Source organism: Malurus melanocephalus, unplaced genomic scaffold, assembly GCF_030028575.1.
Source record: "Malurus melanocephalus ecotype Western Australia unplaced genomic scaffold, MMel_1.1 scaffold_553, whole genome shotgun sequence".
NCBI classification, from domain to species: Eukaryota; Metazoa; Chordata; class Aves; order Passeriformes; family Maluridae; genus Malurus; species Malurus melanocephalus.
The window spans coordinates 254681-280112 of NW_026623785.1; the positions used below are offsets into that span (position 1 = coordinate 254681).

General features: G+C 42.1%; 1 protein-coding gene across 1 annotated transcript in view; it reads left to right on the plus strand.

Moving 5' to 3' along the window:
* Positions 1-25432, plus strand: part of PKHD1 (PKHD1 ciliary IPT domain containing fibrocystin/polyductin) — a 238629-nt gene that overhangs the window by 87998 nt on the left and 125199 nt on the right. The window contains exons 34-39 of the mRNA XM_057382183.1: positions 1158-1370; positions 15992-16199; positions 17400-17545; positions 19337-19531; positions 20311-20436; positions 22990-23120. Coding sequence (XP_057238166.1) covers positions 1158-1370; positions 15992-16199; positions 17400-17545; positions 19337-19531; positions 20311-20436; positions 22990-23120 — 1019 coding nt within the window. The remainder of the gene's footprint in view (positions 1-1157; positions 1371-15991; positions 16200-17399; positions 17546-19336; positions 19532-20310; positions 20437-22989; positions 23121-25432) is intronic.

Below are 25432 nucleotides of genomic sequence, written 5' to 3' on the forward strand. Positions count from 1 at the left end.
CCAGTAGCAAGCTGACCATTGGGATGAGTTGGTGCAGTTATCTGCTATTTCACCAAAAGGAAGTGTGGTAGATCCTTTKTAAGAGGTGTGACATTTCCAGAGTTTGGGAATTTCCTAGTGGCTCCTAGGAAATGTGGCTTGACCTAGGAAGGCATATTTCATGTGCAGTGTGACAAAATGAATGAGAGTCCACGTCCATTGTAAAGAAAGTGACAGTGTCCTTCAGAGGAAATACGAAAGGAAATAATGGAATAAACCATCCCGAGGTGACAGACTGGGATCTCCTGCTCACACGAGGCAAGAACAAGGGATTTGACAGAACTGAAGAGCTTGAGTCAAACAAAAAAAAAAAGGGATGGAAATGGCTTTTCATGCACTATGCATTTAACCCACGGAATTCATTGCTTCAAGAAGTCKTTGAGACCAAATATCACAAAGATTCCAAAGCCCAGTTCTTTATTACCAGCAAATCTTATCCAGTTATACTAATAGTTAGGAGCAACAAAATGCTGGCAAAAAGATGAAACCTCATGCTTTGAGGCAAAGTTAACCTCTAATTAGGGCTTTTAATGAGATTTTTATGGGATGGGGAGATCAACTCTCAGCCAGCTAAGAGGGAGACGTGTCTTACACTGTGTTTGGAAGCATCTGGTTTTGAACAGCAGCTGGAAGAGTTTGCAGGATTAAATCAACTACTGATACCTGAACAAGTTGCCAGTCCTTATGTTCCAAAGCTGTTTTCCTCTTCCTTCTCCCAGTCACAAGTTGTTTGTATTCAAAAAAATAACATAATAAAAATCAAGTAGGAATATCCCTTTTCAGCATTAAGTGACTAGGTTGGTTAAAATTGGGATGCTTCAAACACAGCTTCCTTCAACTGTGGTTGGACAGTTGGCCCAGCTTTGCTCAGTTCTAGACATACAAACTGTTGTAGAATCAAAAATGGACTGGATTTATCAGGTCTGTAAAGAGTTGATAAATCCACGGGGAGAAGTACAGGGCAAGGTGGAAATTTCACAGAATGAAATAACATTTTAGCCTTGATCTCATAATTTTATTGAAAACCCTTTTGTTTACAGACTTCTCACAGTTCCTTTGACTGTGACAGAATGACTGACTGAATCTATGATTGCATTTTATTCTTCTCTTGTCTTCAGGTGGCAAACTCCTGTTCACTGGGCCAGGACCTGTAGAACTGCATGCTCATTACATCCTGGTGTCTGATGGGGGAAAGCTCCAGGTGGGATCTCCTGAGGCCCCTTTCCATCACAGAGCACACATTTATCTCCATGGAAGCCTCCATTCTCCACCTTTATTTCCATATGGAGTCAAGTTCCTGGCAGTGAGAAACGGGACCCTTTCCATTCATGGTGAGTACATTTCTTSTCAAAAGCAAAGGACAAACGAATAACAGAAAAGAAAACAAGGAAAACAAGGAAAAAAAAGGGTTTTGGAGGGAAAATTAATGGACAAAACTTTGGTCATGGTTCTCATAGAATCATGGAATGGTTTGGGTTGGATGGGACCTTAAAGACCATCCAGTTCCAACTCCCCGCCATGAACAGGGACACCTTCCACTATCCCAGGTTGCCCCAAGCCCCATCCAACCTGGCCTTGGACACTTCCAGGAAAGCCACAGCTTCTCTGGGCACCCTGTACCAGGGCCTCCTCACCCTCACAGGGAGAATTTCCTTCCCAATATCCCATCTAACCCTGCCCTCTGGCAGTGGGAAGCCACTCCCCATTGTCCTGTTCCTCCATCCCTTGTCCCAAGTCCCTTCCAGCTGTCCTGGAGCCCCTTTAGGCACTAGCAAGGGTTCTGAGGTCTCCCCAGAGCCTTCTCTTCTCCAGGTGAACACCTCCAGCCCTCCCAGTTTTGCTCCAGAGGAGACAGGCTCCAGCCCTTGGAGCATCTCTGTGGCCTCCTCTGGATTCACTCCATAGCAGCTTTACATACTTCTTATATGGGGGCATAGAAGAATTTAGATTTGGAGATGATGAATGGTATAAAATGGCCMTTTCTTGGTGCAGGAGTTTGGACATGGAATTCAAGTCCAAACTCAGCATGAATCAGAACATTGGTGCAACAYAGTTTTCTGTGTGGCTGTGTTTAAAGGCTCTAAGTGTCATAGAGAAGGAAAAAGAAAAAAGAAAAAAAAGCAACGCCATCTGAATGTCTCATCTCCCTTCCTTCTTTTCATGTTTCTCAGCCTTCCTATTGGTGGGCGTTCACACCCTTCAGCAGGGCTTGAAATTCCACCCTGTGACCTCCAGGCAGAAATGTTGCTGTCTGAGCACAGAGACTTTGTGGCTCTTGGTTAAAAAACTATGTCAGGCACTGAGGGCACCATCTGAGCACAGGCAGGGAGTGAGTTGTGCCTCTGTGCCATCATCCTGCCAGCTCACAGGAGCTGAGCAAGGTCGGGAGAGGTCGGGTTTGGAGGGGAGACAGTGAACAGAAGCTTTTCTGAATCAGGAGGGATGAGCAGAGACTGGGGAAGGAGCTCCTGGCATGGCTAAGGGAGGTGGGGCTGCACCTCAACACCATGTCAGATGCTCTTGACCCTTTCATTGAGACACAGCAAGGCTCAGTCATTTACTGTCTGTAAAAGGCTTCGATAATTTCAGTGAAGTGGCTTTGCAGAGTGTTTCTCCCCCATTTCCTGGAGGATCCTGTGAAGGAGGGCTTTTAGAGCATCTTGGCTGAATCCACTGTCCGTTACCGGCCATTGAGTTTCACACAGTTATCCCAGCCTTGAGCTCAGTAATTCCTGTTAGATTAAAGCTTGCCTTCCAGAAAGACTTGGTCTTTGAGGATGTCAAGGGRAACAGAAACCAGCTTTTTCCTTAGAGGCTTTTTTTCCAGGGGATTAATTTGTTTAATCATCCATTTTTATTTTTTTTTCCTTTTTAAAGCAAAGTATTGAAATGTCTGATTTGAATTTGCCTGATAAGAGCTTTTGCTGCTTCACTTTCTGTGTCTTCTGCAACTTAAAAGTGTCCTTCTATTCTTGTTTTGACCTTTGTCAGCCAGGATTTTGTCCTTAGATTGTCAGCAATTTACAGCACAAGCCTTCACTTTTCCWTGCTTTTTGTTTTCTGGCAATGTGGGAAAAGGCAGTAGCAACTCCTGGCAGCTGTGCCTCCTGTGCTGCTCCTCCTTTCCCCTCCAAGCCTGGATCATCTCAGACTTGGTGATTCCATCACCCACAAAACTGAAGGCAAACAGGGCAATTTTGCAGCCTTACCTTGGCAATGTGATGGAAAGAGGTAAACTCAGGCATCCACATCAGTGCCTTTCTGAGTCTKTTCTCACTGATAGTTAATCTGTTTTGCTCAGTGCCATAATATCCAGTGGGTTTTCATTCCCTAGGAAAACAAGAAGATGAGGTCTGAAATCCAAATCTTACCCGGATGGAGAAAAGTGGAGTGAAAAGTGGTTCGACTCTTAGTGGAAACACCTCTTGGTTTCAGTTTTTTATAAATTATTGCATTATTGAAAGGCTTTAGTTTGAAGATACGTTAAAGACCATCTATTCTTCCTTTCTTCCATGGGCAGGGACACCTTTCCACTATCCCAGGATGCTCCAAGCTCTGTCCAGCCTGGCCTTGGACACTTCCAGGGATCCAGGGGCAGCCACAGCTTCTCTGGGCATCCTGTGCCAGGGCCTCTCCACCCTCAAGGGAATAATTCCTTCCGAATATCCCATCTATCTTCATCCCTGCCCTCTGGTGTTTGAAGCCATTCCCCCTTGTCCTGTCCCTCCATTCCTTGTCCCCAGTCTCTCCTGGAGCCCCTTTAGGCACTGGAAGGGGCTCTAAGATCTCCTTGGACCCTTCTCCAGACTGAATGCCATTTTTCTATTATTCTTCAAAACCAATTCTTATTCAAGAATTCATATCAATTTCTTATTCAACAGATCCAGAGCAGCTATAAAACCACTTTCAAGCTCTGCACAACACRCAGCCCCAGTGCATGGCTGCGATTATTGTTCATTCAAACCATAAATCTCCAATTTAACATCGAAAGCAGTGGAAGAGGGCTAGAAAACATGACAGAAAGTAGTGGGGTCTTTTACTGGGTTCATATTGCTTACATTGAGAAAAAATCTGCTGTTCTGTCTTCAATTTAGCATCAGCCTGGTCTGTGGTATAGAACAAATTGTTGAGCATGACAGCCCTTTTCATATATATATATATATATATATATATATAAGAAAGAGGCTGACATGCTCAGCAATATACATTTTTCAGGTACATTTATATACATGAATATATATGTTATTTCAGATCAAAATCATTAAATAAGCAGGTTTCCAAATTCTTGGCTGTCTTGGTGAAGACAGGACTGAGGGCATTTTAATTCCTTTTCTCTTTCAGACTGGGAACGTTGGGGGACGCTCTGCAGCTCTGGGTTGAGTTCAGATTGTTTAGTAAGCGCTGTCAGCTCCTCACTTTGATATGTTAATATGACTAAGGGTTTCCCACAATTCCCTGGTGAGTGGCAGTCCTTTGCTCCGGTAGTTGTAGCAGACTGGGAAATTTCACTGTTGCCTTTGGCTTTAGCCAACTCCCCTGCCAGTCAGAGCGTGCCACCCATAAACTGCCCGTCAATCACCCGTCACTTTGAGAGGGGCTTGCAGCCAGCCAGGGCAACTCGACTTCTTGACAATGTAATTATGGTCCCTGCATCCACGGTAGGGGCCTGAGCGGGGCTGAGAGGGTTTTATTGATTGTTCAGAAGGGAAATTTATCACTGTCTCCAGCCCCGTTCGCGCTCTATTCCCWGAGAAACTCTCCTGACAAGCTTCGGGACAGAAGTTTAGCGTGGTGGCCTTGGCTGTTCTTGTGCTTTTGTCCTTTCTGGGGAAACTGAGACACCAGTGGATGCTGAGGGGAGGCAGGAGCTGGGGGAAAAAGCAAAGTGGAGATGCTGCACCAGAACTGAGGACACCCAGCCTGTCCCAGTGGCAGCCTGATGTTGTGGGTCCTAATACTCTTACCATGAAACCACAGACTGGTTTGGGTTGGAAGGGACCTTAAAAATCACCTCATTCCACTCCCTGCCATGGGCTGGGAGATCTTTGGCTAGGTCAGGTTACTCCAAGCCCTGCTCGACCTTGGAGTCTTCCAGGGATTGAGGCATCCACAGCTTCTCTGGGCACTCTGTGCCAGGACCTCACCATCCTCACTGCCAAGAATTTCTTCCCAATATCCCATCTAACCCCACCCTCCTTCAGTTTAAGATCATTCCCCCTTGTCCTATCTCTCCAGGCCCTTGTCCAAAGCCCTTTTCCAGCTCTCTTGAAGATGTTTTAGGCACTGGGAGGGGCTTTAAGGTCTCTCTGGATCACTTTCTTCTCCCAGCTCTCCCAGTCTGTCCCCAGAGCAAAGGTATTGCCACGCATTGAAAAAAATTGAAGGCTTTTCCCATTCAGTTCAATTTTCATTGTCACCATGTCCTTTATAGGTGATCTCATTGTTCCATTGTCCCCTCAGAATAGACTATGCCTGTTCCCAAAAGAAGACCAACATTTTTGTTAAACATTTATCTAAAACTTTGTCTGTGCTAACATTGTGGTGATACAATATATGAGCTCAGAGTAACCTGGTCTASTGGAAGGTGCCCCTCCCATGGCTGGGAGCTGGAACTGGATKATCTTTAAGGTCCCTTCCAACCCCAAAKCTCCTGTGATTCTGTGATTCCATGASCCTGTTCCCTGAATTTTRACAAATAATTATCTCTCCAATTAGATTGAAGATGTTATACTGCAGATTAAAAAAAATGCTGCATTCACCTTGTCCAGACKGTGAAAGGTGTGTGGTAAAGAAAAAAAATAATGTCTTGAGAGTTTTGGTTCGGTAGGTTACTTATTTTTAATCAGGGTAATTTAAATGACTGCTGGGGTGTCAGCAGTCATGTAAATTTTTCTAACTCATGGCTGTTCCTACTGCAAAGAAGGTCCCTGCACTTGTAATGGAGAGAATTCCATCACAGAGGTAAATCTCCATGACTTCTATCCCAGATTTCTCTGCAACCAAATCAATCTGATACTTTTTCAGGGTTAGCTCAGGGAAAAAAAAAAAGTACTTTTTATCAGTTGAACCAATTATTAATTTTAATTGCTTTTAATCAATAATAAAACACAAAATATTTGTGAGCTGTGCACTGTGCTCTACAGAGCCTGTGCATTCCTCCAGAGATCAAACATTTAATCAAATGCCTCTTGCTTTGCCTCCATTAAGCAGTGCTATGTATCTGTGCTGAGTTTGAGATTAAGAGATCATAGACAACATGAGAGAATTTGTTCTGCTTTACTCACATATTAAAAAGAAAAACTTCCCAGGGGAAAAAAAAAATAGGGAAAAAAAAATCTGTAGCAGGGGGAWTCAAGATAGGGTGCAGAGATCTGGTAGAGAAAAGATGTTTTTTTACTCTACTGAAGTGCTCTTCTATTCAATAAATATTATTTTTCACTACCTGAACTTCCTGATTTGCACATCCCTGCTACACCTGGGTTTGGTTCCATGGGCTGGTTATTCTGCRTGGGGGTTGCAGGAGTCCTTTTGCCTCCTGTGAGTGTTTTTCCTTTCCAAGACCTTGACTCTAACATGATGCATTAAAGCAGATGGCTCTGGAACAGAAGGCTGAGCTGCCTCGAATCCCCTCGTGTTCACCGGGGGTAAGAAACTGCACTTAGGCACTTCCCATGGAGTAACTAATGTACAATGACTTGTGCCTTCACTTTCTTGTTCACAAATACAAGATGACCATTAGATTTTAAAGACCTAGCAGATGGGAAAAAAAAAAAAGGCTTGGGTTCAGGGAAAGCTGCTGTGTCTTTCACAGTTTGTCCTTCTTTCTAACAGAAATGCATCTATTATCTTTGATTTAAGCTTAAATCAGTTATTTGTGTGTTGGTGGTGACCTCAAGGAGGAAAACATGATGCAAAGGGGACAAAGAGATGGGCACTAATACAGATTATATATATATATATATATATATATATATATATAAAGATAAATATAGGTAGTAAAAATAATAATACAATAGAAAACAATACATACTATATACTATATACTGGAATAGAATAGAATAGAATAGAATAGAATAGAATAGAATAGAATAGAATAGAATAGAATAGAATAGAAAAATAGACCATAGCTCTTATATTACCTTGTGATTCTTGACAGGGTGCAGGTCTGTGGGTTGCTACCAATGTGGAGGCATTTGATATATTAAATAATTGCCTCCTTCAGACTTTCAAACACAACATCAAAACACTCCTTCCAATTATGGTCCCAGCAAAACCCAGGTTATTGGCTGGAGGAAGAGAACACCCAGCAACAAAATCAGGGTTAATTTCCACCTCGGGTAGGAAAAAGGCTGCAGAGTTTGGGCTTCCCCCAGGGGTGGTGGAGGGGTTCAACAAAAAAAATTGGCATAGCACTCAGTGCTCCTGTTTAGCTGCCAAGATAGGAAACACGCTGGGCTCAGCCTTGGATGTCTATTCCAACACAAATGATTCTGTGAAGTTTGGCGAACTGAAAGGCTGGACCCAGCCTTGGCTTTCCACAGGTCTGCAGGCTGAGCCAGGCAGGGATCCTCCCTTTGGACTCACCCTCACTTTTCCTGTTGTTTAATTCTCTTCCATCACGTTTTGGGGATGCAGGAAGCTGGCTGGGAAGCCGGGAAATGGTTGTGCTGTCCCACATTTCCACTCCTGCAGGGAGATATTCCCTGTCTCATCCTGCAGCAGCGTGGGAGATGAAATGGCAATCGCACAGAGCGTCACCAGCTGTCTGCATCTCCCCGCAGGATCCACTGTCCTTGGCTGGAGCTCTTTGCTCCTGGAGTCTGTCTAAAAACCTTTTTCTGCTCACACCTTTGGTTGTGAGCTCGTTCTGGGTGTGGAGCATGGATTTTGGTTTATGCAATGGCTTTATGGGAATATTTTTCCCTTTTCTTTCAGGACTGATGTACCTTAGCAAAGTGACTGGGGGATCTCTGATTGAAGGGAGTGTTTGTAAATTTGTGCACTTAAGGGACCGCACACAGGGCAGCTACTTGGTCTGCAAAGTAAATTGACAGAAAAGGGCAGTGCTGAGAGTTTCTATAGATCTATTTAATGACAAAGCCCTTCCCATTCTTATCAAGACTATGGAATAGTTTGTATTGGAAGGGTCCTTAAASWCATCTYATTYCAKCCCCCTACCATGGCAGGGACACCTTCCAGTATCCCAGGGTGCTCCAAACCCCATCCAACCTGGCCTTGGACACTTAGGAAAAAGACATGATAATCCTTCCTTTCTCCAGGGTGCTGTTGAAAGATATTCAGKTGGAAATGCTTTAAGTGAAAGCCGCAGTTTCATGAATAGGAAACATCCAGCAGGACTAGGTCACWTTCAAGGATATTTCCCAGTGGAGAAAATAAAAGTTATTCAGTTTGTCCTCTTGTCYGGATGATGTCAGATTTTTTATTTTGKTTACTGAGAGAAGRTTCAGGATCAGRTTGGATGGGGCTCTGAGCAACATGGTCTAGYTAAARGTTTTCCTGCTCSTTCAGCAGGAGGAGGGGAACTGGACTAGAAAACCTTCAAAGGTCCCCTCCAACCCAGAGAAAAAATTCTCTGACTCTGATTCTAACCCACGATTTGAGCCCATCTGAATTACCCAGTGTGGTCCTGCTGCAGCTCATTGTCAAAGAGCTGATAAACTCTTGGGTGTCCTAAGAGTTAACGAGCAGTTATAAATTAGGAAGGACCTTCTATTTTACCTCGGGGCAGGAATGAAAGGCTCCGCGCTCTGGCTGTGGCAGGGAGTGGCAGGAAAGCTGTCTGCATCTCYCCAGGAGCTGCCCACACACAGCAGAGAGTCCTGCAGGACCGCACGGGGGTGGAGAGGCAGCTCCCGATTCCAGGCAGAAAYATCCCTGTCTTTCTGAGATGTGCAGCAGGAAAAAAAAAAAAAATCCCAACAAACTCCTCTCATTGCAAAATAAGCTAAAAATGTGCAAATGCTTAGGGAATATACCTAGAAATTAACAGAAAGCAGAAATACGCTGGAAACATTTAGATCCAGAGGGTTTGACAGCTTACAGTTCAAGCAAATGTTTCTTAACACATTTGAAAATGTAGGGAAGAAGTTTTCATTCTTCTTTTCTGATTCCCTGCACTTTATGGGCAGTGACTGGGTTGGACCTGAGGTAGCTGTGACATAAAAAAAATTATCAAGTCCAGGTTCATAAAATATTTTTTTCTGTTTCTTGATTAAGGATCTGTCACTTGAAGATCCATTTGGCCACAAAGAGCTGTAGCAGCACATCTGCGTGCTATCCTGACCAAGGAGGATTTCTGGAAAAAAACAATTTCTATTCCTTTTAACTTAAGGAATTTTATCCATTATTATTWTTATGGTTTGTTTTATTAACTGATGCAATGGCAACAAAAAGTCTTTGTCCTGGGTCTAAAAATATATTTTTTAAAACTCAACTCTTTCCTGAAGCACAAATTTCCAATGRCTGTATTGCCAGTTATCACTCTGACATTTGAAAATTTTAGGAATGGCCACACTACTTTGATTAGGAAGTGCAATTAGGGTTGGGAAAAGGGAGTAATAAGGGTTTATGGCAATGGAGAGGACACTAGGTTCCTTGGGTAGTGAGACACCCAAAATTCGGCAGAAAAGTGTGTTGTATTTTATTACCAGAGACAATCACAGAATCACAGAATGGTTTGGATTGGAAGAGACCTTAAAGGTCTTCTAGTTGCAACTCCCCGCTATAGTTGGAAGTCTTTTCTATATTCTTTAAATTTAGTTATATTCTATTGAATTATATTGTTAACTTGTCTTGCAAAGTTGGTTTTGGTTTTTTTTCTGGGTTTTGTTTTTTGGTTTTTTTTGGGGTTTTTTTTTTTTTTTTTTTTTTTTTTTTTTGTTTTTTTTTTTTTTTTTTTTTTTTTTTTTTTTTTTTTTTTTTTTTTTTTTTTTTGTGAGACAGCTTGTTTCTTTTCACTTTGTTCCAGGGAATTGAAAGCTCCTACTCCCATTTACACTAAAGATTTACAGTATAGCTGCAGCAGATTGACAGATTACCTGCAGTGTAATTTGTACATTCCCCATAAGTAGATTTTGTGTCTGAGCCCTGCAGTTCTCGTAAATTCCTTTTGTGGAATAAAGGGACCTCATTACYTCAACTTTAAAGAAGCAATAAACAGTCAGAAGGTGTAAAAGAGCTTTATGGTTTGTCAACACCACAAACAACTGCATGTTGATAACTGAGTTAATTAATTTGTGGTCAATGGGAACACAGACAAAATGCAACAGGGTCCTGGATGTCAGAGAAGGGTTCAAAGCCTGCTGCCCCATGACAAAAAAAAAGAAGTTTTTTTAAAACATTTAAGGAACTTTAAGGACAAAGATGAACAGATCCATGAAAGGCTTAGTACTGGAACCACTCCTCTTAAAACCCATTAAAAGATTCCAGTTTGTATCAACACTTCCCATGTGTAAACCCAGCTCTCCAGCTCTGCCTGACTCTGAGTGTGGCTTGTTAGGAGGCTCCCAGGGTATCTAAAGTAACAACAAATACTCAAAAAAATCTTGTTTTCAGGTCAGGGACCTCTTTTCCATGAAAGCAACATGTCATCTTGTCACATAAATTCATAGACACCATAGATTTAAGGTGGAATTCATGTAACCAAATAGAAATGTATGAAAAGCAGAAGTTCCTTTCAGCAGGAACAGAAGTGTGCAGGCTGTGACTGTTGGAGACTGAAGACAGGCTGGAATTTAATGGATCAGCCTCAGTCAGAAGGAGAATTGTTGTCTGGAAAGTTATTCCCTGGAGGTTGGGGGATTAGTAGTAAAAGGTAACTGAGCTATCAGTGTTTATGGTGTCCTGGCAGAGAACTGGAGGTGACTCAGGAAGCTGTGACCTCCTCTTTTGGTTTTGATSTGCACCTTGGACCAGGACAATTTTTCTGCTCTTGAATTTATCTGTTTAAACTGACTCAGTTTCCCTTTTCAGTGAGATAGTAGAAGGCATTCCTGTAGCTGCAGGAATCAATCCTGCCTCTGGAGCAGATACCTGAGGAGTGAGGAATAGCTGAAAATCCCAACAAGAGCCAAAGGGGTGGTTTTCAGATGTGTTGGACTGTTCCCCGCTGCAATAAGAGCATTCATTTTTGAGAAACTGGGCTGGGCCCTTCCCAGCTTTACCCCAGATTTTGTTTTACCCCAACCAAACCACTTTAACCCTTTGTCATCTCCTCCACACCTTCCCTTGAGTACAATGAGATTAATACCTTTATCTTGTGGAGGCCTCAGCCATTCTTCCATGGAATGAAGAACCAAAGTGAATGCTGTATTGGGATTTGTCTATCCAGAGGAGAGATTTCCATTAGGTCTGGCCTTGGCTATCTGCATGTGTGGAGTGTCTATCCCAGGAAGATGGAATGCTTTGGACTGGAGTGGACCATAGAGATAATCAAGTTCCACCCTTCCCAGCATGGTGGGCCTTATTTTAATTAAAAAAAAATACAAATGGTGCACTTTCTTTGGTGATCAGTGTCAATCCAAGTTTCTCTTCTAGTAGAAGCTGTAACGCATTTTAAAGCAGTGGGCAAGAGGTGATATATTTAAAAAATATGCAGGGAATGGCTGRAAAGATCACTTCAGTGCTTCATAGTTGGTCTGACTTTAAAGATGTTTTGTCTGAAGAAAAAACATTTCCCACTGTGATGATTCCCACTGGGATTGCAGAGTGGCCTTTTTCAGCTGAGATCAGTAACATTTCTTTTTGACCTCTCCCACTCTCCCTTTCTGCTCTGGAGTGCTGAAGTTTGGCAGAGAAACTGGACTTGTGTTTAGGGAGGTGATGAAGAGAGCAGAGGTCTGTGGATCCCTTTGGGTCCAAGGAAACCTTTGGCTTGGTAGGAACAACCAGAAGTGAGGGCAGCTGGAGTTTCTAAGGCTTCTTGGACACTAAGGCATTTTTCTGAGTCASTTTGGGGCAACCCTCTGGTCTGAATGAGGAGACAACTCTCCTGTGCCTGCAGTGGGACARAGAAACTCCTTTAGGAGAATCAGATTGTGAAGGCTTCCCCAGAGACCATTTTCCCATTGACTACAGGATTTATTTCCTAATTAGTTTGCAGCAACCTCTCTTCCCTCTGTACTAATACCTTTTAAACCCCTTTTATTTCAATGTTTCCAGCTTTTAAAGTTGGGTGACCAGAGATGAGCATCAAACATCCATTTAAATTTTCGGGGCCTCTTGTGTCACCCAGTGTACACCTGGAAGAGGAAATGACACATCTTTTGTAATCAAGGGACTGTAAATCAGGGCCTAATTTGTCTAAACTTAGAGCACTCAGTATAAATCTCATTTAGTTACTGTAGGCAGACTTCCTGTGACCCTGGAGGTGAGAGTGCCCTGACACACCTTGCTGAGTTTGCTGAGTTTTGATGTGATTTTGAGATATTTCTGTAAATGTTAAATTCACATCTCCTGTTGAACTACTTAGAATCATGGAACAGTTTGAGTTAAAAGGGGCTTTAAAACTCATTCAATTCCAACTCCCTATGATGGGAAAGGACATTTTCCATTAGACCAGGTTGATCCAAGCCCCATCCAATGTGGTCTTGAACACTTCCAGGGATGGGGCAGCCACAGCTTCTCTGGGCAACCTGTACCAGGACCTCATCAYCCTCTGAGTTGAGAATTTCTTCCTAATATCTAAACTAAATCCCTCCTCTCATCGTTTAAAGCCATTTCTACTTTTATCAATAACTATTTGTATCCTATCACTACTTAGGACTGGGCGAAACCAGCTGGGTAAGTGATGTATCATCCCACACAGATTTATGAAATATTTTGTGTTTAATAAGAAATTAAATTTGTACTGTTTTTCCTCAAGAATTGCCTCATTCTTAATAATTTTACCAGGTCTGTGCATGACTGAAACTTCACATCATGCTTCTAACAGGAAGCACAACCAGGATCCTGGTGCCAAGATGTTCTTGATCTTAAGATTTGTGATTAATTTATTTGGAATTAATTTTCAAGTCCCTTGCCTTTCTAGGTTGGACCATTCTGCTCTGTTCCATATTTAAGGGTGCACTTTTAAGTCATTTAGTAAAATGTTCAAATCTTGCTTTGTCTGCAACAGCTTTTTGAGTCTAAAGGTTCTGTCCTGTACCTTTAACGTGGAGTCACTTCTGCTTTAGATCTCAAGATATGTTTTTTTCCCAACCCGTTTTTAGTTAATTATTAAAAATTACTTCAATAATTAAGGAGTTATACAGATTCATCTATTTTTCAGCACTTTGGAGTATTTCTGCTCGTAGTACATTTTTGGGGAAGAAATAATTTAAATACACCACAGCATTTGATCTTTTAAACCTTTTCCTCTCAAACAGGTAATTTATTTACCTGTTGCACAGCCCAAACCCAGGCACTGGAGGTTTTTTTTTATGAACTTTGCACATTTTATTCAAAATAGAGTTTGTTTTCAGGGGGAATATATTATAGTTAGGGTGAAGAATCCTCAGTTATGGTCCCTCATTGACACCAGAAAAGTATCACTGACCACATGCTGTGCGTCACTTGTGCTGCTGAGAGGAGAATCTGACCTGGAAGTGTTGATGCATGTGGGAATATAAATGGAAAGCTGGGAAATGGTCAAATTGGGTGCTTAGGACATGGTTTTGTGGTAGATCTGGAAGTGCTGAGCTAATGGTTGGACTTGATGGGCTTAAAGGTCCATTTTAACCTTCATGATTTTATGATTCTACGGCAGTAGAATCCACCAAAATTGGTTTTTTTTGTTTTCCCTAACAAAAATATGCTGAACTAATTGGAAATTTGAAGTAAGTTTTGAACATGCAGAGGAATATCCTGCCCTGCCTAGATCATCAGGAAAAAAAAGTAGAACACACTGTGGAATGGGAGACAGGCAGGTGAGCACAGTAAGAAATGAAAACAAGGAAAAGGAAATAAAGGAAATGGGGGAATGTTCGGATGCTTTGAATATTCTTTTAGAAGAAAAAAAAACCAACAAAACCGCGGAGATTTTCCTTAAAAATTTTTGAGACAGAAGTCAGAAGTGGAGAAAAACCTGAAAAAAGCCTTTTGGAGCATGTTTTGAATGYAGAGTGGTGTTTCCCACTTGTCAGTGTCGAGAGCTGCTGCCCAGCAGTGCTGCTGCAGTGTGTGTGTGACAGATGAACTCCACGGGGGTCAGTTGTGTGTCTGGACCACAGATGCACCAGAACACATTAGCACAGGCCCACAAATCAACACCTTCAACAAAAAATCCAGAGCTGGGAAGAAACTTTACAATGTTCCACATGCAGATGGCTGCAGCCAGGAATTGGTTTTTGTGCCTGTTCTAAAAATTCACGAGAATCGCTCGGTGGAAGGAGGGAAATGAATAAAGACAGAGAGAGTGCTGCTGGTAAATAATGCACGTGGGCTGATATCAAGAGGGTTTTGTGAGCTCTGTTAAGGATGAGATCTTTGATGTGTGTGAATGGTGCAGGTGGGGATGGTTACATCTAAATTAGCAAAGAGTGTGGCCCAATAGATTCAGAACTGTAGGGTGGATAATGTGGGAGCTGAGGGTGCAGGGTCCATGGGTTTTGGGGGCATTCCAGACATTCCAGTCTGGTTCCATTGTCACCTGCCGTGTCCCATGTGTCCTACTGAGTCTCAGCTTCTGCACTGGTTTCACAGAATCCCAGGATGGGTCACGCTGGAAGGGACCACAGTGGGGTTACCTGGTCCCACCTGCCTGGTCAGTCAGGGTCATCCCAGGGCACGGGGTTGTGTCCAAACAGGTCTGGAATATCTCCAGGAGGGAGACTCCACACCCTCTCTGGTCTCTGTTCAGGGCTTGGTCAGTGCACAGGGAAGTTCTGCCACATGTTCAGGTGGAATTTCCTGGCCATCAGTCCCTGCCCGTTCCTCCTGTGCCATTGCTGGGCCCCCAGAGCAGAGCCTGGTCCCTGCTCTGAGCCCTCCCTGCAGACAGGGACACACAGGGATGAGGGCCCCTCTCAGCATCTCCTCTGAACAGCCCCAGCTCCCTCAGCCTTTCCTCACCAGGGMGATGCTCCAGTCCCTTTTTCATCTTTGTCACCTCCTGTGGACCCTCTCCCGGAGCTCCCTGTCCCTCCTGTCCTGAGGAGCCCAGAGCTGGACACAGCACTCCAGAGGWGCCTCCCAGCACTGAGCTGAAGAGCAGGAGATCTCTCTGATGCCTTCTAAATCAGCTCATGATATGAACTGACACAAGTAAAGGATGTCTGTGAGATTTTCTTAGCTGGAAGTTGAGAGAAATAGTTGGGACACTAGAGAAACAGTAATGAGGACACTGGAGGATAAGGAACAAGCAAGTGAAACAGGAAATGGACAGAGAAGTTGGTTTAAAATAATTTGAAAATGATTTATTGGGTGCAACCTCTACCCTCTGTGATTTCTGCTGTTATTACTTCCCTGCAATACAACCAGGGAGGACAGTAAGTTGCTGTGGGCTAAAGGTAAATGATGATCTATTGCAAGGGAGGGAAGGAAAAGTGTTCTAAAGGTGGGTGTGTGAGGCACCTGCTCTCCCCTGACAGTGTTCTGTGTGTTGGATCTCACTGGACCAATCTGTTCCAAAGCCTGCTAGGGAAAAAGAAATGTCAAAAGTTAAAGCAAACTTCATTAAGTGAAGAAAGGAGGTTTATAGGGCAAGATTTTTCATTGCTGGGGATTGTTATACACAGATTTCATAGAATCATTGAGTTCTTGAATAGTTTTGGTTGGARGGAACATTTAAGATAATTTCATTTTCATAGGGACACTTTCCACTGGACCAGGTTGCTCAGAGCCCCATCCAGCCTGGTCTTAAACCAGGAGAATGTGTCTCCTGTTGCTGAATTTTTGTTTTTTTTGAAGTTTATTAACTTGCTTTTTTAACTCTTTTTTTCCTTTTTCTTTGCAGGCTGGATGCCCCAGGTAGCTTTCACACACTTGAAATCATCAGCTGATGCTGGTGACACTCAATTAGTGCTCCAGGAACCTGTTGATTGGCAACCTGGTGATGAAATCCTGGTGGGAAATTCAGGCCTTGGAGATGCACAGCAGCAGGACGAAGTGGCTGTTATCCAGTCTGTGAACAACACAGAGCTGCACCTCAGATCACCACTCAGGTATCCTCTCAAGAGCCAAGGGGATTTTTATAGCACAGAGCTAAACAAGGAGAAAATTTGATCAAAGYCAGGATTTGATGTTCCCTGTGGTATATAATAACTATATAAATCCCTTTAAAAGAGGTGGCCAGTGATATTTCAGATCCTCACTCCGCCTAAAGGTAGTGGATGTTCAATCTTGAATGTTTAAATTCTATGTTTAAATTCTGTATTGTGCCCTTGAACTCAGAAAACTTTTTAAGCAGAAAACACTGATGGCCAGTAAAATCCAGTGGCATTAGTATAGGAATGACAAAGAAATTTCCTGCATAGTTATTTCTTGAGAAAACGCTTGGTTTTTTTTTTTTTTTTCCACAAGAAATGTCTGACTTCTGTAAAAAAAAAAATCTTCTTTTCTTGAGTGATTTTCCTAAGTAATACACGCAAAGTGAGTTTTTTCGCTATGGAAATCTGCTTCCATATTTCCTGAATGTTGATTTCACTGCCTTACAATCTTTTCAACTTCTGTGCTTGGAGATCTTGGACAAACTGAAAGCTGTACTTCTGATCATCTCCTATGTTGAAATGTTATCTCTTTAGAGGCAACCCAAATCCAGTGCCCAGGAAGATTAACAATATTATTTTCAGGAATAATTTGGGCTTGAGGGGAAAAGTCCTGATTGTTTTGCAGCCCAATGTGCTTTGAGAAGAGAATTCAAAGGCTGTAATATTTTGTTTTAAATATCATAAAATTATGGAACATCCTAAATTGGAAGGGACCCACCAGGACTGTTGAATCCAGTTTTTGGCTCTGCACAGGACAATCCCAAAATCTCCACCATGTGCCTGAAAATGCTGTCCAAATGCTTTTTGAGCTCTGGAAGCCTTGGGGCTGTGACCACTTCCCTGGGGTTCCTGTTCCAGTGGCTGACCCTCCTCTGGATGAAAAGTCTTTTCCTAATAATGTAATATAATATTATAAACATAATCTAAGGAAAGTTTGAGTGCTTGTGAGACAAAAAGGTGAAAACAAACATCAGACAAGGAAAAGCCTATCTATCACTGAAYGTGCCACTGTCCATAGTGACAAAATGACTGAAACCAGCTCTGAATTTGGGAGGYTGTGGTCATGAACATAAATAATGATAAATCATAAACATAATTCTCTTCCACATGGCAGGTGCAGATGCTTTTGAGTCTTTGTTTTCTGTCTATTCTTAGGTACCCCCACAGCGCTGGAGAGGGACAGGGGAATGACCAAATTATGCCTTTGAGTGCTGTGGTGGCTCTGCTCAGCAGAAGGGTTGTGATTCAAGGAAATGTCACTCTGGAGAGGATGTCCCACCTCAGACAGTGTGCAAATGCAGGTGAGGAGATCTTTCCTCGCAGAAATGTACCGAGGAGGAAAACTGCTCTGCTGAAATCCCATTGTGGCAGCATCACTGTGTATTACAACTCTTTCTTCCTAGGATAACTTTGAGACATCCCAACGCCAGGAGAGAGAGTTTGTCTTTCCAAACATTGTTTGACATTGAAGTGTGAAGTCTTGGGAGTTGAACAGCACTTCATTGTAATATCTCAGATGTATTATTTTCACATTGTTGTTTCAAGCCATCTTGGGAAAGACCCTTTAGTTTTGCCTGAGCCTAAGGGTGTAGAAAAGAAAGTATCTTCTGAAAACRTGTTTCAGTGTACATAATATATTAAATTTTTAATTGTGTTTACTGTTTAGTCACTTTWAGAAGAAGGAAAAACAAAACAGCCCAATGCTGTTTGTACTCTTCAGCGTAAAATATTGAGATGTTGTTTAGTGTTTAGGGATGCCAAAGAAAAAATAACAGGTGATGCATAAAATACCACTAGTGAAAAAATGTKAAATATCTCAGTTCTCCTTTAGTTTTACCTACATGAAATGCCACAGAGTTTGACAGGTGGCTTCCTGATTTACACCATCTATTGAGGGAGCAGAATCAGACACAGTGATTATAATGTGAGGAGAGTTAGGTTATCTGGCAACCCAGGTGTAAAGTTTCCTTTAAAAAAAATGCCTTGGGCTTTCAGACTGTGACACAAGACTTCATTTGATATCCAGCAGCCAACTGCTTATATTACTCATRGATTTATGGTCCATTTTGTGTGGAACTCATAAATATAGGCTCTGAAATGTGCTAACCGTTTGAGGTTTTTATCTGAGTTAAAGKATAGGAGGATTTCTCAGAGGAGTCACCAGAAGAGGAGTGAGCAGTGGGGTTTTTTGTGGTTAATTTACCTTCTTTTAAAGAAAAAATGACCATTACTGGGCATCAGCAGGCAGTGCTGGAATTTGAGCTGCCCTCTGCACTTCCACTGAACAAGTTCTGAATCTCCTCATATTAAAATATCTCACACACATGGCAGGGTGTCTTTCAGGAATTTTACCCAGCCCTATGATTTACTCTTCTTGTCTTATCATGGCATCCAAGAATGGTTGAGTTGGAAGGGAATTTAAAGATAATCTTGTTCAACCCTCTGCCATGGGCTGGGACATTTTCCACTATCCCAGGTTGCTCCAAGCCCTGTCCAACCTGGTCTTGGACACTTCCAGGGATCCAGGGATCCAGGGGCAGCCACAAACACAAACAGCTTCTCTGGGCACCCTGTGCCAGGGCCTCACCACCCTTATAGGGAGGAATTTCTTCCTAATCTTTGTTTTTGTCTTTAAATTGTGGATAGCAACAGTTCCCCACCCATCCGCAGGGAGAGTTAGGAATGGGGAGTTTAAAAAAAAAAAACCACTAAATGTCTCATTTCAGTTTAGTTCTATRCATCCATGCCCAATCTCCTTTTCAAGAACCTTACACAAGGTAAATCAACATCAAATCCCTCTTCCTCATGCTTAGGACTATCTAAAATTAAACAGGAAGAACTCCCTAAGATGTAAAACTACAGCTTCCTGCTTGTTTTGATATATTTCTCTCTAAAATGTCCAGACCTTTAGGGAAAAAAACAAACATGATAACATTTAGAGGGAGCATCAAAAATGTTTGCCTGTGTTGTCTTTGGGCCCATGTTTCACTCCCTGCTGGAGGTGGATTCTCACAGGGTCAGCATGGTGGGTCTCACTCTGCACATCCCCACGGATGTGTGCCACTCACAGCTCCCTCTGGGTTGTGTCCTAGGTCACTCTGGGTGTCTGTACAAGAGAAGTGAGAGGCAGCTGGGCTCTCAGGACCTGGGAGCCATCGTGGCTGTGGAGGCCTTGCAGGGAGAGGCGAGTGGGCTCCAGCTGGAGGGGGTCCAGCTCCGCCACGTGGGCCAAGCGTTCCGACATCGCTGCAGTGCCCTGACTGTCACTGGCAACACCTGGATGGCAGGTGAGTGCCTTCACTGGATATACCCACCTTCTCCTGCCCAAAGCTGGGGCAGATGCCCTCAAAACCTGCTTGGCTCTTGGCTCAGTTCACAAATTGGATTGTTAAATGAGAAAAAAACCCCTCGCTTTTAGTCTAAGCCCAAGCAATGAAGTGGTTTCAGCTTCTTCAGTTCTTTTGCATCTCTGCTTCTTCCTAAAATAATGTTTTGTTTTTATGCTACGCTGCTCTTGATGTAGAAGAGAATAGCTCTGGGAATTAATGCACTAATACACTACGAGGGAGCCCAAAAGTGGCTCAGGACTGGCTGCTTACAGGTTAAAAATWTAATTTTATTGCCCAGAAGTTAAGGGACATATTAAGTTCTTTTGACTTTGTCACTGTTAAGTGCTAAATTCAGTTCTGTGGAAGGGGCAGTGAGGCCTCTGAAGACTCGTAAAGGCAGAGGCAAATTAGGTGGGCTCAAAGAATGTTTCAGGGGTGCTGGGTGGGACTTTTCCCTCCAGCTAARCTACACTCACACCTCACACAGAATTRSAGAAGAGTTTGGTTTGTRAGGAACCTTAAAAATCAGCTAATTCCAAACCCTGCCATGGACAGGGACACCCATTCCTGTGCCATCTTCATCACTGAGTGAGGATCAGGGCTTTCTGGCAGCAGAAGACAGCACTGGCCATGTTCTGGGTGGTGGGCAGGTCACCATGAGAACCTCGAGGAGGAGTAGAAAATCCCTGCCCTCAACCTGCAGAGGGATTTTTGCTCACAGTGCTATTTCCTTCCAGACTCTTACATCCGTGGCTGTTGTGTTCTGGATTCCTTCAGCCGAGGTCTCCACCTGGCTGGGATCTCCAACCTCAGTGTGGACAGCAAYGTTTTCTACAACATCTCAGGCCATGGGCTTCTCCTGGGTAAGGGAAACGGGAAATTATCTGCCCTACACACAACAGCAACGTGTTCTGATTCCCATTTGCATGAAAATGCCTTTGGAGGAAAGAAAGGCAAATCTTTAACTGCACTCTTGAGAACTTTAATTCTTCATTTTTTGTTGCCAGTGAATTTGGAATAAAGCTCCCACAATTCCACACACAGCTCCTAGCAGCTAATTCCATTTGACTTGCTCTCTTTCTTCAGCTCACTCTTCACTTGATCTGGTTCCCTTATTTTTCCCATGAAAAAAAGAAGTAGGTTTTTGGTTGTTTTTTTTTTGGGGAAAAGTACCCAATATTTAAGACCCCAGCACAGTGAAGCATTTAAGAGCATATTACCTTTAACTTGAGTAATTTGATGTCAAAGATAATGGAATGAAAGCATATGCTGAAAGTTAACCGGAGGATTTAGCACTTAAATAAATTGGAGCTTGGAGCAACATAAATGTTAAACAACAAGATATTTCTCCTAACTAACCATCAGGASACTGACTTGCAGCATCTTCTGCTGRGATCCCRTGTTGCCTGAATACCTAAAGATGTAGTTTGATTTTTATTTTCTATATGAGAAGGGATAAAAATGACCAATTATGAGATAAACAGAGAGGAATAAAAAAGCCTTCAGTCCTGATCCTGCAGCTCCCTGTGCTGGGTGCTGTACATTAACACAATGAAGAGTGATAGACTGTGATTCAAACAGGGGAGATTATAACTCCAGTGTGATTGCACACACCATGCAGATGAAGAGAGCTGGCTCAGAGAGATGTGAGGACTTGCCCAAGGTGATGTACAGAGCCCTTGCAGCCATGSGGAAGCAGAGCAGGAACTCCAAGCTGCTGGAATCCCTTGGCTCACTCATGCTGGACTCTGTATCTGAGTTAAAGGACTCTGGGCTGAGCTGAATTTTCAGCCTGAATACACCTCATCCCCAAGATGTCTTTACTGGCTTCAATCTCAGCAGCTCCAGAGGGGCTGATGGATGAATTTATATATAATTTTGTTGTCTGTGAAGGAATATTTATTATAGCTGGCTTTTTGCAGCTCTGGAATTGGACTCTGTCAGTGATTTCACCTAAAATYCTGATTTTCAGAGGGTTTGCAAGACCATCACAAAACATCACTCTAGTCTTAAATTATTGGCACACCAGATCTGAGCTTGGAAGCCAAAACCTCAAAAACCTCAAAAGGACTTCTTTAGAATCCTGTTCATGCTCTGGTTGTGGCATTGTTTGTAGCATACACACCCTASAAAGGAAATATTTCCTAAATTGGTCTTTTTTTCAAAAATTGAGAGAGGCTTGAAAGATTGAGGAAGGCTAGAAGCATTTACTGCTATCCCCAAAACCAAAGGGCACAGGTTTTCCTGTGAAGTGGCTTATGTTTAGGGGAGTAATGATTTGGGAAGGGATCTGTATTATGAATAGACTTTGAGTAGGTGTATTTGAAGATAATAATAAAGTAATTTGTTTTATAAACAAAACTAAACAGATGTGATTTGCTCCTGATGTAGGCCAGAAAGARCAGCCTGTGCAGAGATTCCACACAAGATTCCACTTTGAATTCTGCTTCCAAAAGAGCAGCATTGCTGGTCAGAGAATTATGGAGTCACTAAGGTTGGGAAAAACCTTCAAGGTCATTGAGTTCAACAATTAAACTGTCCCTGCCAAGACCATCACTAACCTGGGTCCCTAAGTGCCACATCTCTGTGGCTGTGAACACTTCAGGGATGGCAACTCCACCACTTTCCTGGGAAGTCTTTTCCAATGCCTGACTGACCTTTAGGAGAAGAAATCTTCCCTAATATCCAATCTAAACCTCCCCAGGAGCAACTTGAGTCCATTTCCTCTTATCCTGTTGATGTCCTTATTTAGACTTGGCATGTTTGGGACCGTCCACTTCTTGCTGTTGGGCGGCCCATTTCTTTCAGCTGTAATTTGAAAAGATATTTATTTTGTTTTCTTCCTACTTTTATGTTGTAACTAGATCTGGGGCACCCCACAAGTCTGAATTGTCTGATCAGTTGGTTGATTGATTTTTCCCTCTATCTTCTACTCCATTACTTAGGGGGATAACTCTCCCTTTTGTGCAGAGTTGCACCAGGTGTTTTYCAGTCTGTTTAGAAATTTTCTTACATGTAAGTAGGGCAGTGAATGGAGACAGGAGATAAAGAATTCTTTGAATTCTAGTACTGCCAGAGGCATGCCTGTGTGTGCATAGGTGAGCCACTTTCCCACTCTGAACCCCTCTGAATCTCTTTTCCCAACTGTAAAACTGCTTTATAATACATATTTTATTTATTTTCACCATGAGCTTGCAGTGCAGAACACATGACTTTTGGTGTAATTCCATATAATACCTGGTACAGGGAAATATATGTAAATACAACATCTGGACTTGTGTATATTGAAATGAGAATCATAATAGAGGGTTTCTAGCTATATGTAAATATATGATGTTTGGGGTTTTTTCTTCCTTTTCTTTTCTTTTTTTAAATTATTTTTTCCTATTATTCTTTTTTTTTTTTCTCTTTTAAAGGTGAGCAACTTGAAAAGATCAGAGTTAGTAACAACATAGTGATTGGCCTTTCTGGAACTGATGGTTTATCCAACATTGAGACTCTGTCACCAGCAGGGATCTACATCAGGGCTCCTGCCAACCACATCAGGGTAAGAAATTCTGGTATCAGACAAAACATTTCCTTTCTAATCAAAGATATCAGTAAGAAACATAGCTTCATTTATCTGGGAGATCACATACTCAATATTTGTTTCTTGGCTGAGCTGTCAGAAGCTGTGCTTKTGATGGGATATTGAAACAAGAGCATATTACAAAATAAATTATGTTCCTGGGTAAATTTATTACTGAAAATTTTGCTGTGTTTGGGTGGAATGGAATATTACAGTGAGATCTGAGCTACTTTGAGATGTTGTTTTATTTTATAATACAGATTAAGGAAACCTGGAAGAAGTTTAATCTCATCTTTTCTAGAACTTCTGTCATTATCGAAAACCCCTCAGTTTTAATGGACTGATGACAAACACACTAAAATTCATTAATATCAAATGCACCTCTGTCTGGATTTAAAATTACATTGCACATACCATCCAAGATTTGGATTCCAGGGTGAGAAGGAAAATGTGCTCCCTGTCCAATTGTCCTATGAAAATGACATTGATTTGGAAAGAAATGAAGCTTCTCTATTCTAAATGGTAATAAACCACCAGCTTTTTAAAGAGCTAACAGCTTAACAGCCTCACATCAAAAAGCTGAACTCAGTAAAAAAATACTTTTATTCACTAATTCTCTGATGCTTTCTCTTAGTTCATACTCCTTTTTAGTCTTATATTTCAGAATAAAAATCATTTTAATGCATTTCATGGAAAAAAAAATATGATTTTTATCAACTTCAAACCACTTTTCCTTCCTAACTATTTTAAGGAATTACATTGAAACTGACCTTTCTTACCACGCTTTCAGTAGTGAAAAATGCATATTTTCATTTAAARAATAATCCTAACCTCTTCTACTGTTAACCCTCAGTAACCAAACCAATTACTGTTTGTGAAGACCGAATCACCCTGGGGGCTTCTGCTCCAGGAGGAAAGATTTGCACCTAAATTTGAAGGTGAAAAAGAGACCAACACACATTTCCTACATTATTGTGAAGATAGTAGCAGTGAGGAAGGAGAACTTTTTTTGCAATTCCCTTGAGGGCATATTTATCATTTTAAGGCCATCAAATATGGTTTGAAAATACAACAACTGGGCAGGATCATGAGGATTTCAGCTCCACTAAACACAGAGTTTTGTACTGTCATGCACTGAGTTACCCTGGAGCTGTTCACTCCATCGCCAGTGGCTCAGCTTKTGAAAAGATTTCCTGCAATTACCTCCACGGGTTCCTGGGAACTGTCTGTGCTGACTTTTAGGCACTTTTATTTATCCTTCTCTGTTCATGGATCTTTACAGATAAAAAACAGCATCTGTGGCTGTTACCCCAATATTGGGGGGTCCATTCTGCTCTCCAAAGATGTGCTGCTCCAGGCAGGGTAGCAGGTGGCCCTTAAAGGGTGGCTGATAACCCTAATCATTTTGAGGAGTGAAATATTTGAGGTGTTGTAGCTTCAAAAGGAAAACACGAAGATGTTGTTTAAAATTGTTATTAACTGAAAATTGTTATTAACTGAAAATTGTTATTAACTGTGCATTTACTGTGCAACAGGACCAAGCAGTGCTCAGGAAGACAGCAAAGTACAGAGATATTAAGAGAAAAAAAGTCACACTTCTGCCAAGCAAAACAACTGTGGACTTTTTCTTAGTGCAATAAATAATCACCWAATTCAAGGGCTGCTGGTCCAGCATCAGCATTATGATGTTGGAGARTCTTAGCACCTTTTATCTGATCAAATGACTCAAGCTTTTTAGGTATTTATAATCTTAAKTAAGTGGGGAAGTTTGAAGAATGTAATGGGAAATCTTCCACCTGTCTGGATTCCAGGAAACTGGAATAGAAATTTTCCCCATTTARGTTTTAATTTTAGCTGTTTGTCAGTCATAGTGTTTATTAGTTTAGTGGATTTTTTGCTTATTTTCAGATTTCTGACTTTCAGTTATTGGTTTTAAACTTATTGGCTGCAATCTTTAAGGCAGTTCAGACAGCCAGAGAGCTTTAGGTCCACCCCGTGTGACATCTTCTGTGCATGATGGGCTAAGCCTTTCCACAGTGAGACCTGCAATAATATTTTCATAACTATTCCATTTACTCAGGAGCCTAAATTTGCATCGGTGGCTGAAGAGCTTAAATTTCCTTGAAATTCAGTGGCGTCCTAAATGTAGAAATTGGGACAGAGGAGTCGCTCAGACCTGACCCTACAAAGATATTTGGAGACCCAATTCCCACTGGTTTCCATTTGACTGAAGCTCTTAAGTGCACTGGTGAATCAGGCTGTTAGATGGAATTTTATATTCAGACAGTATG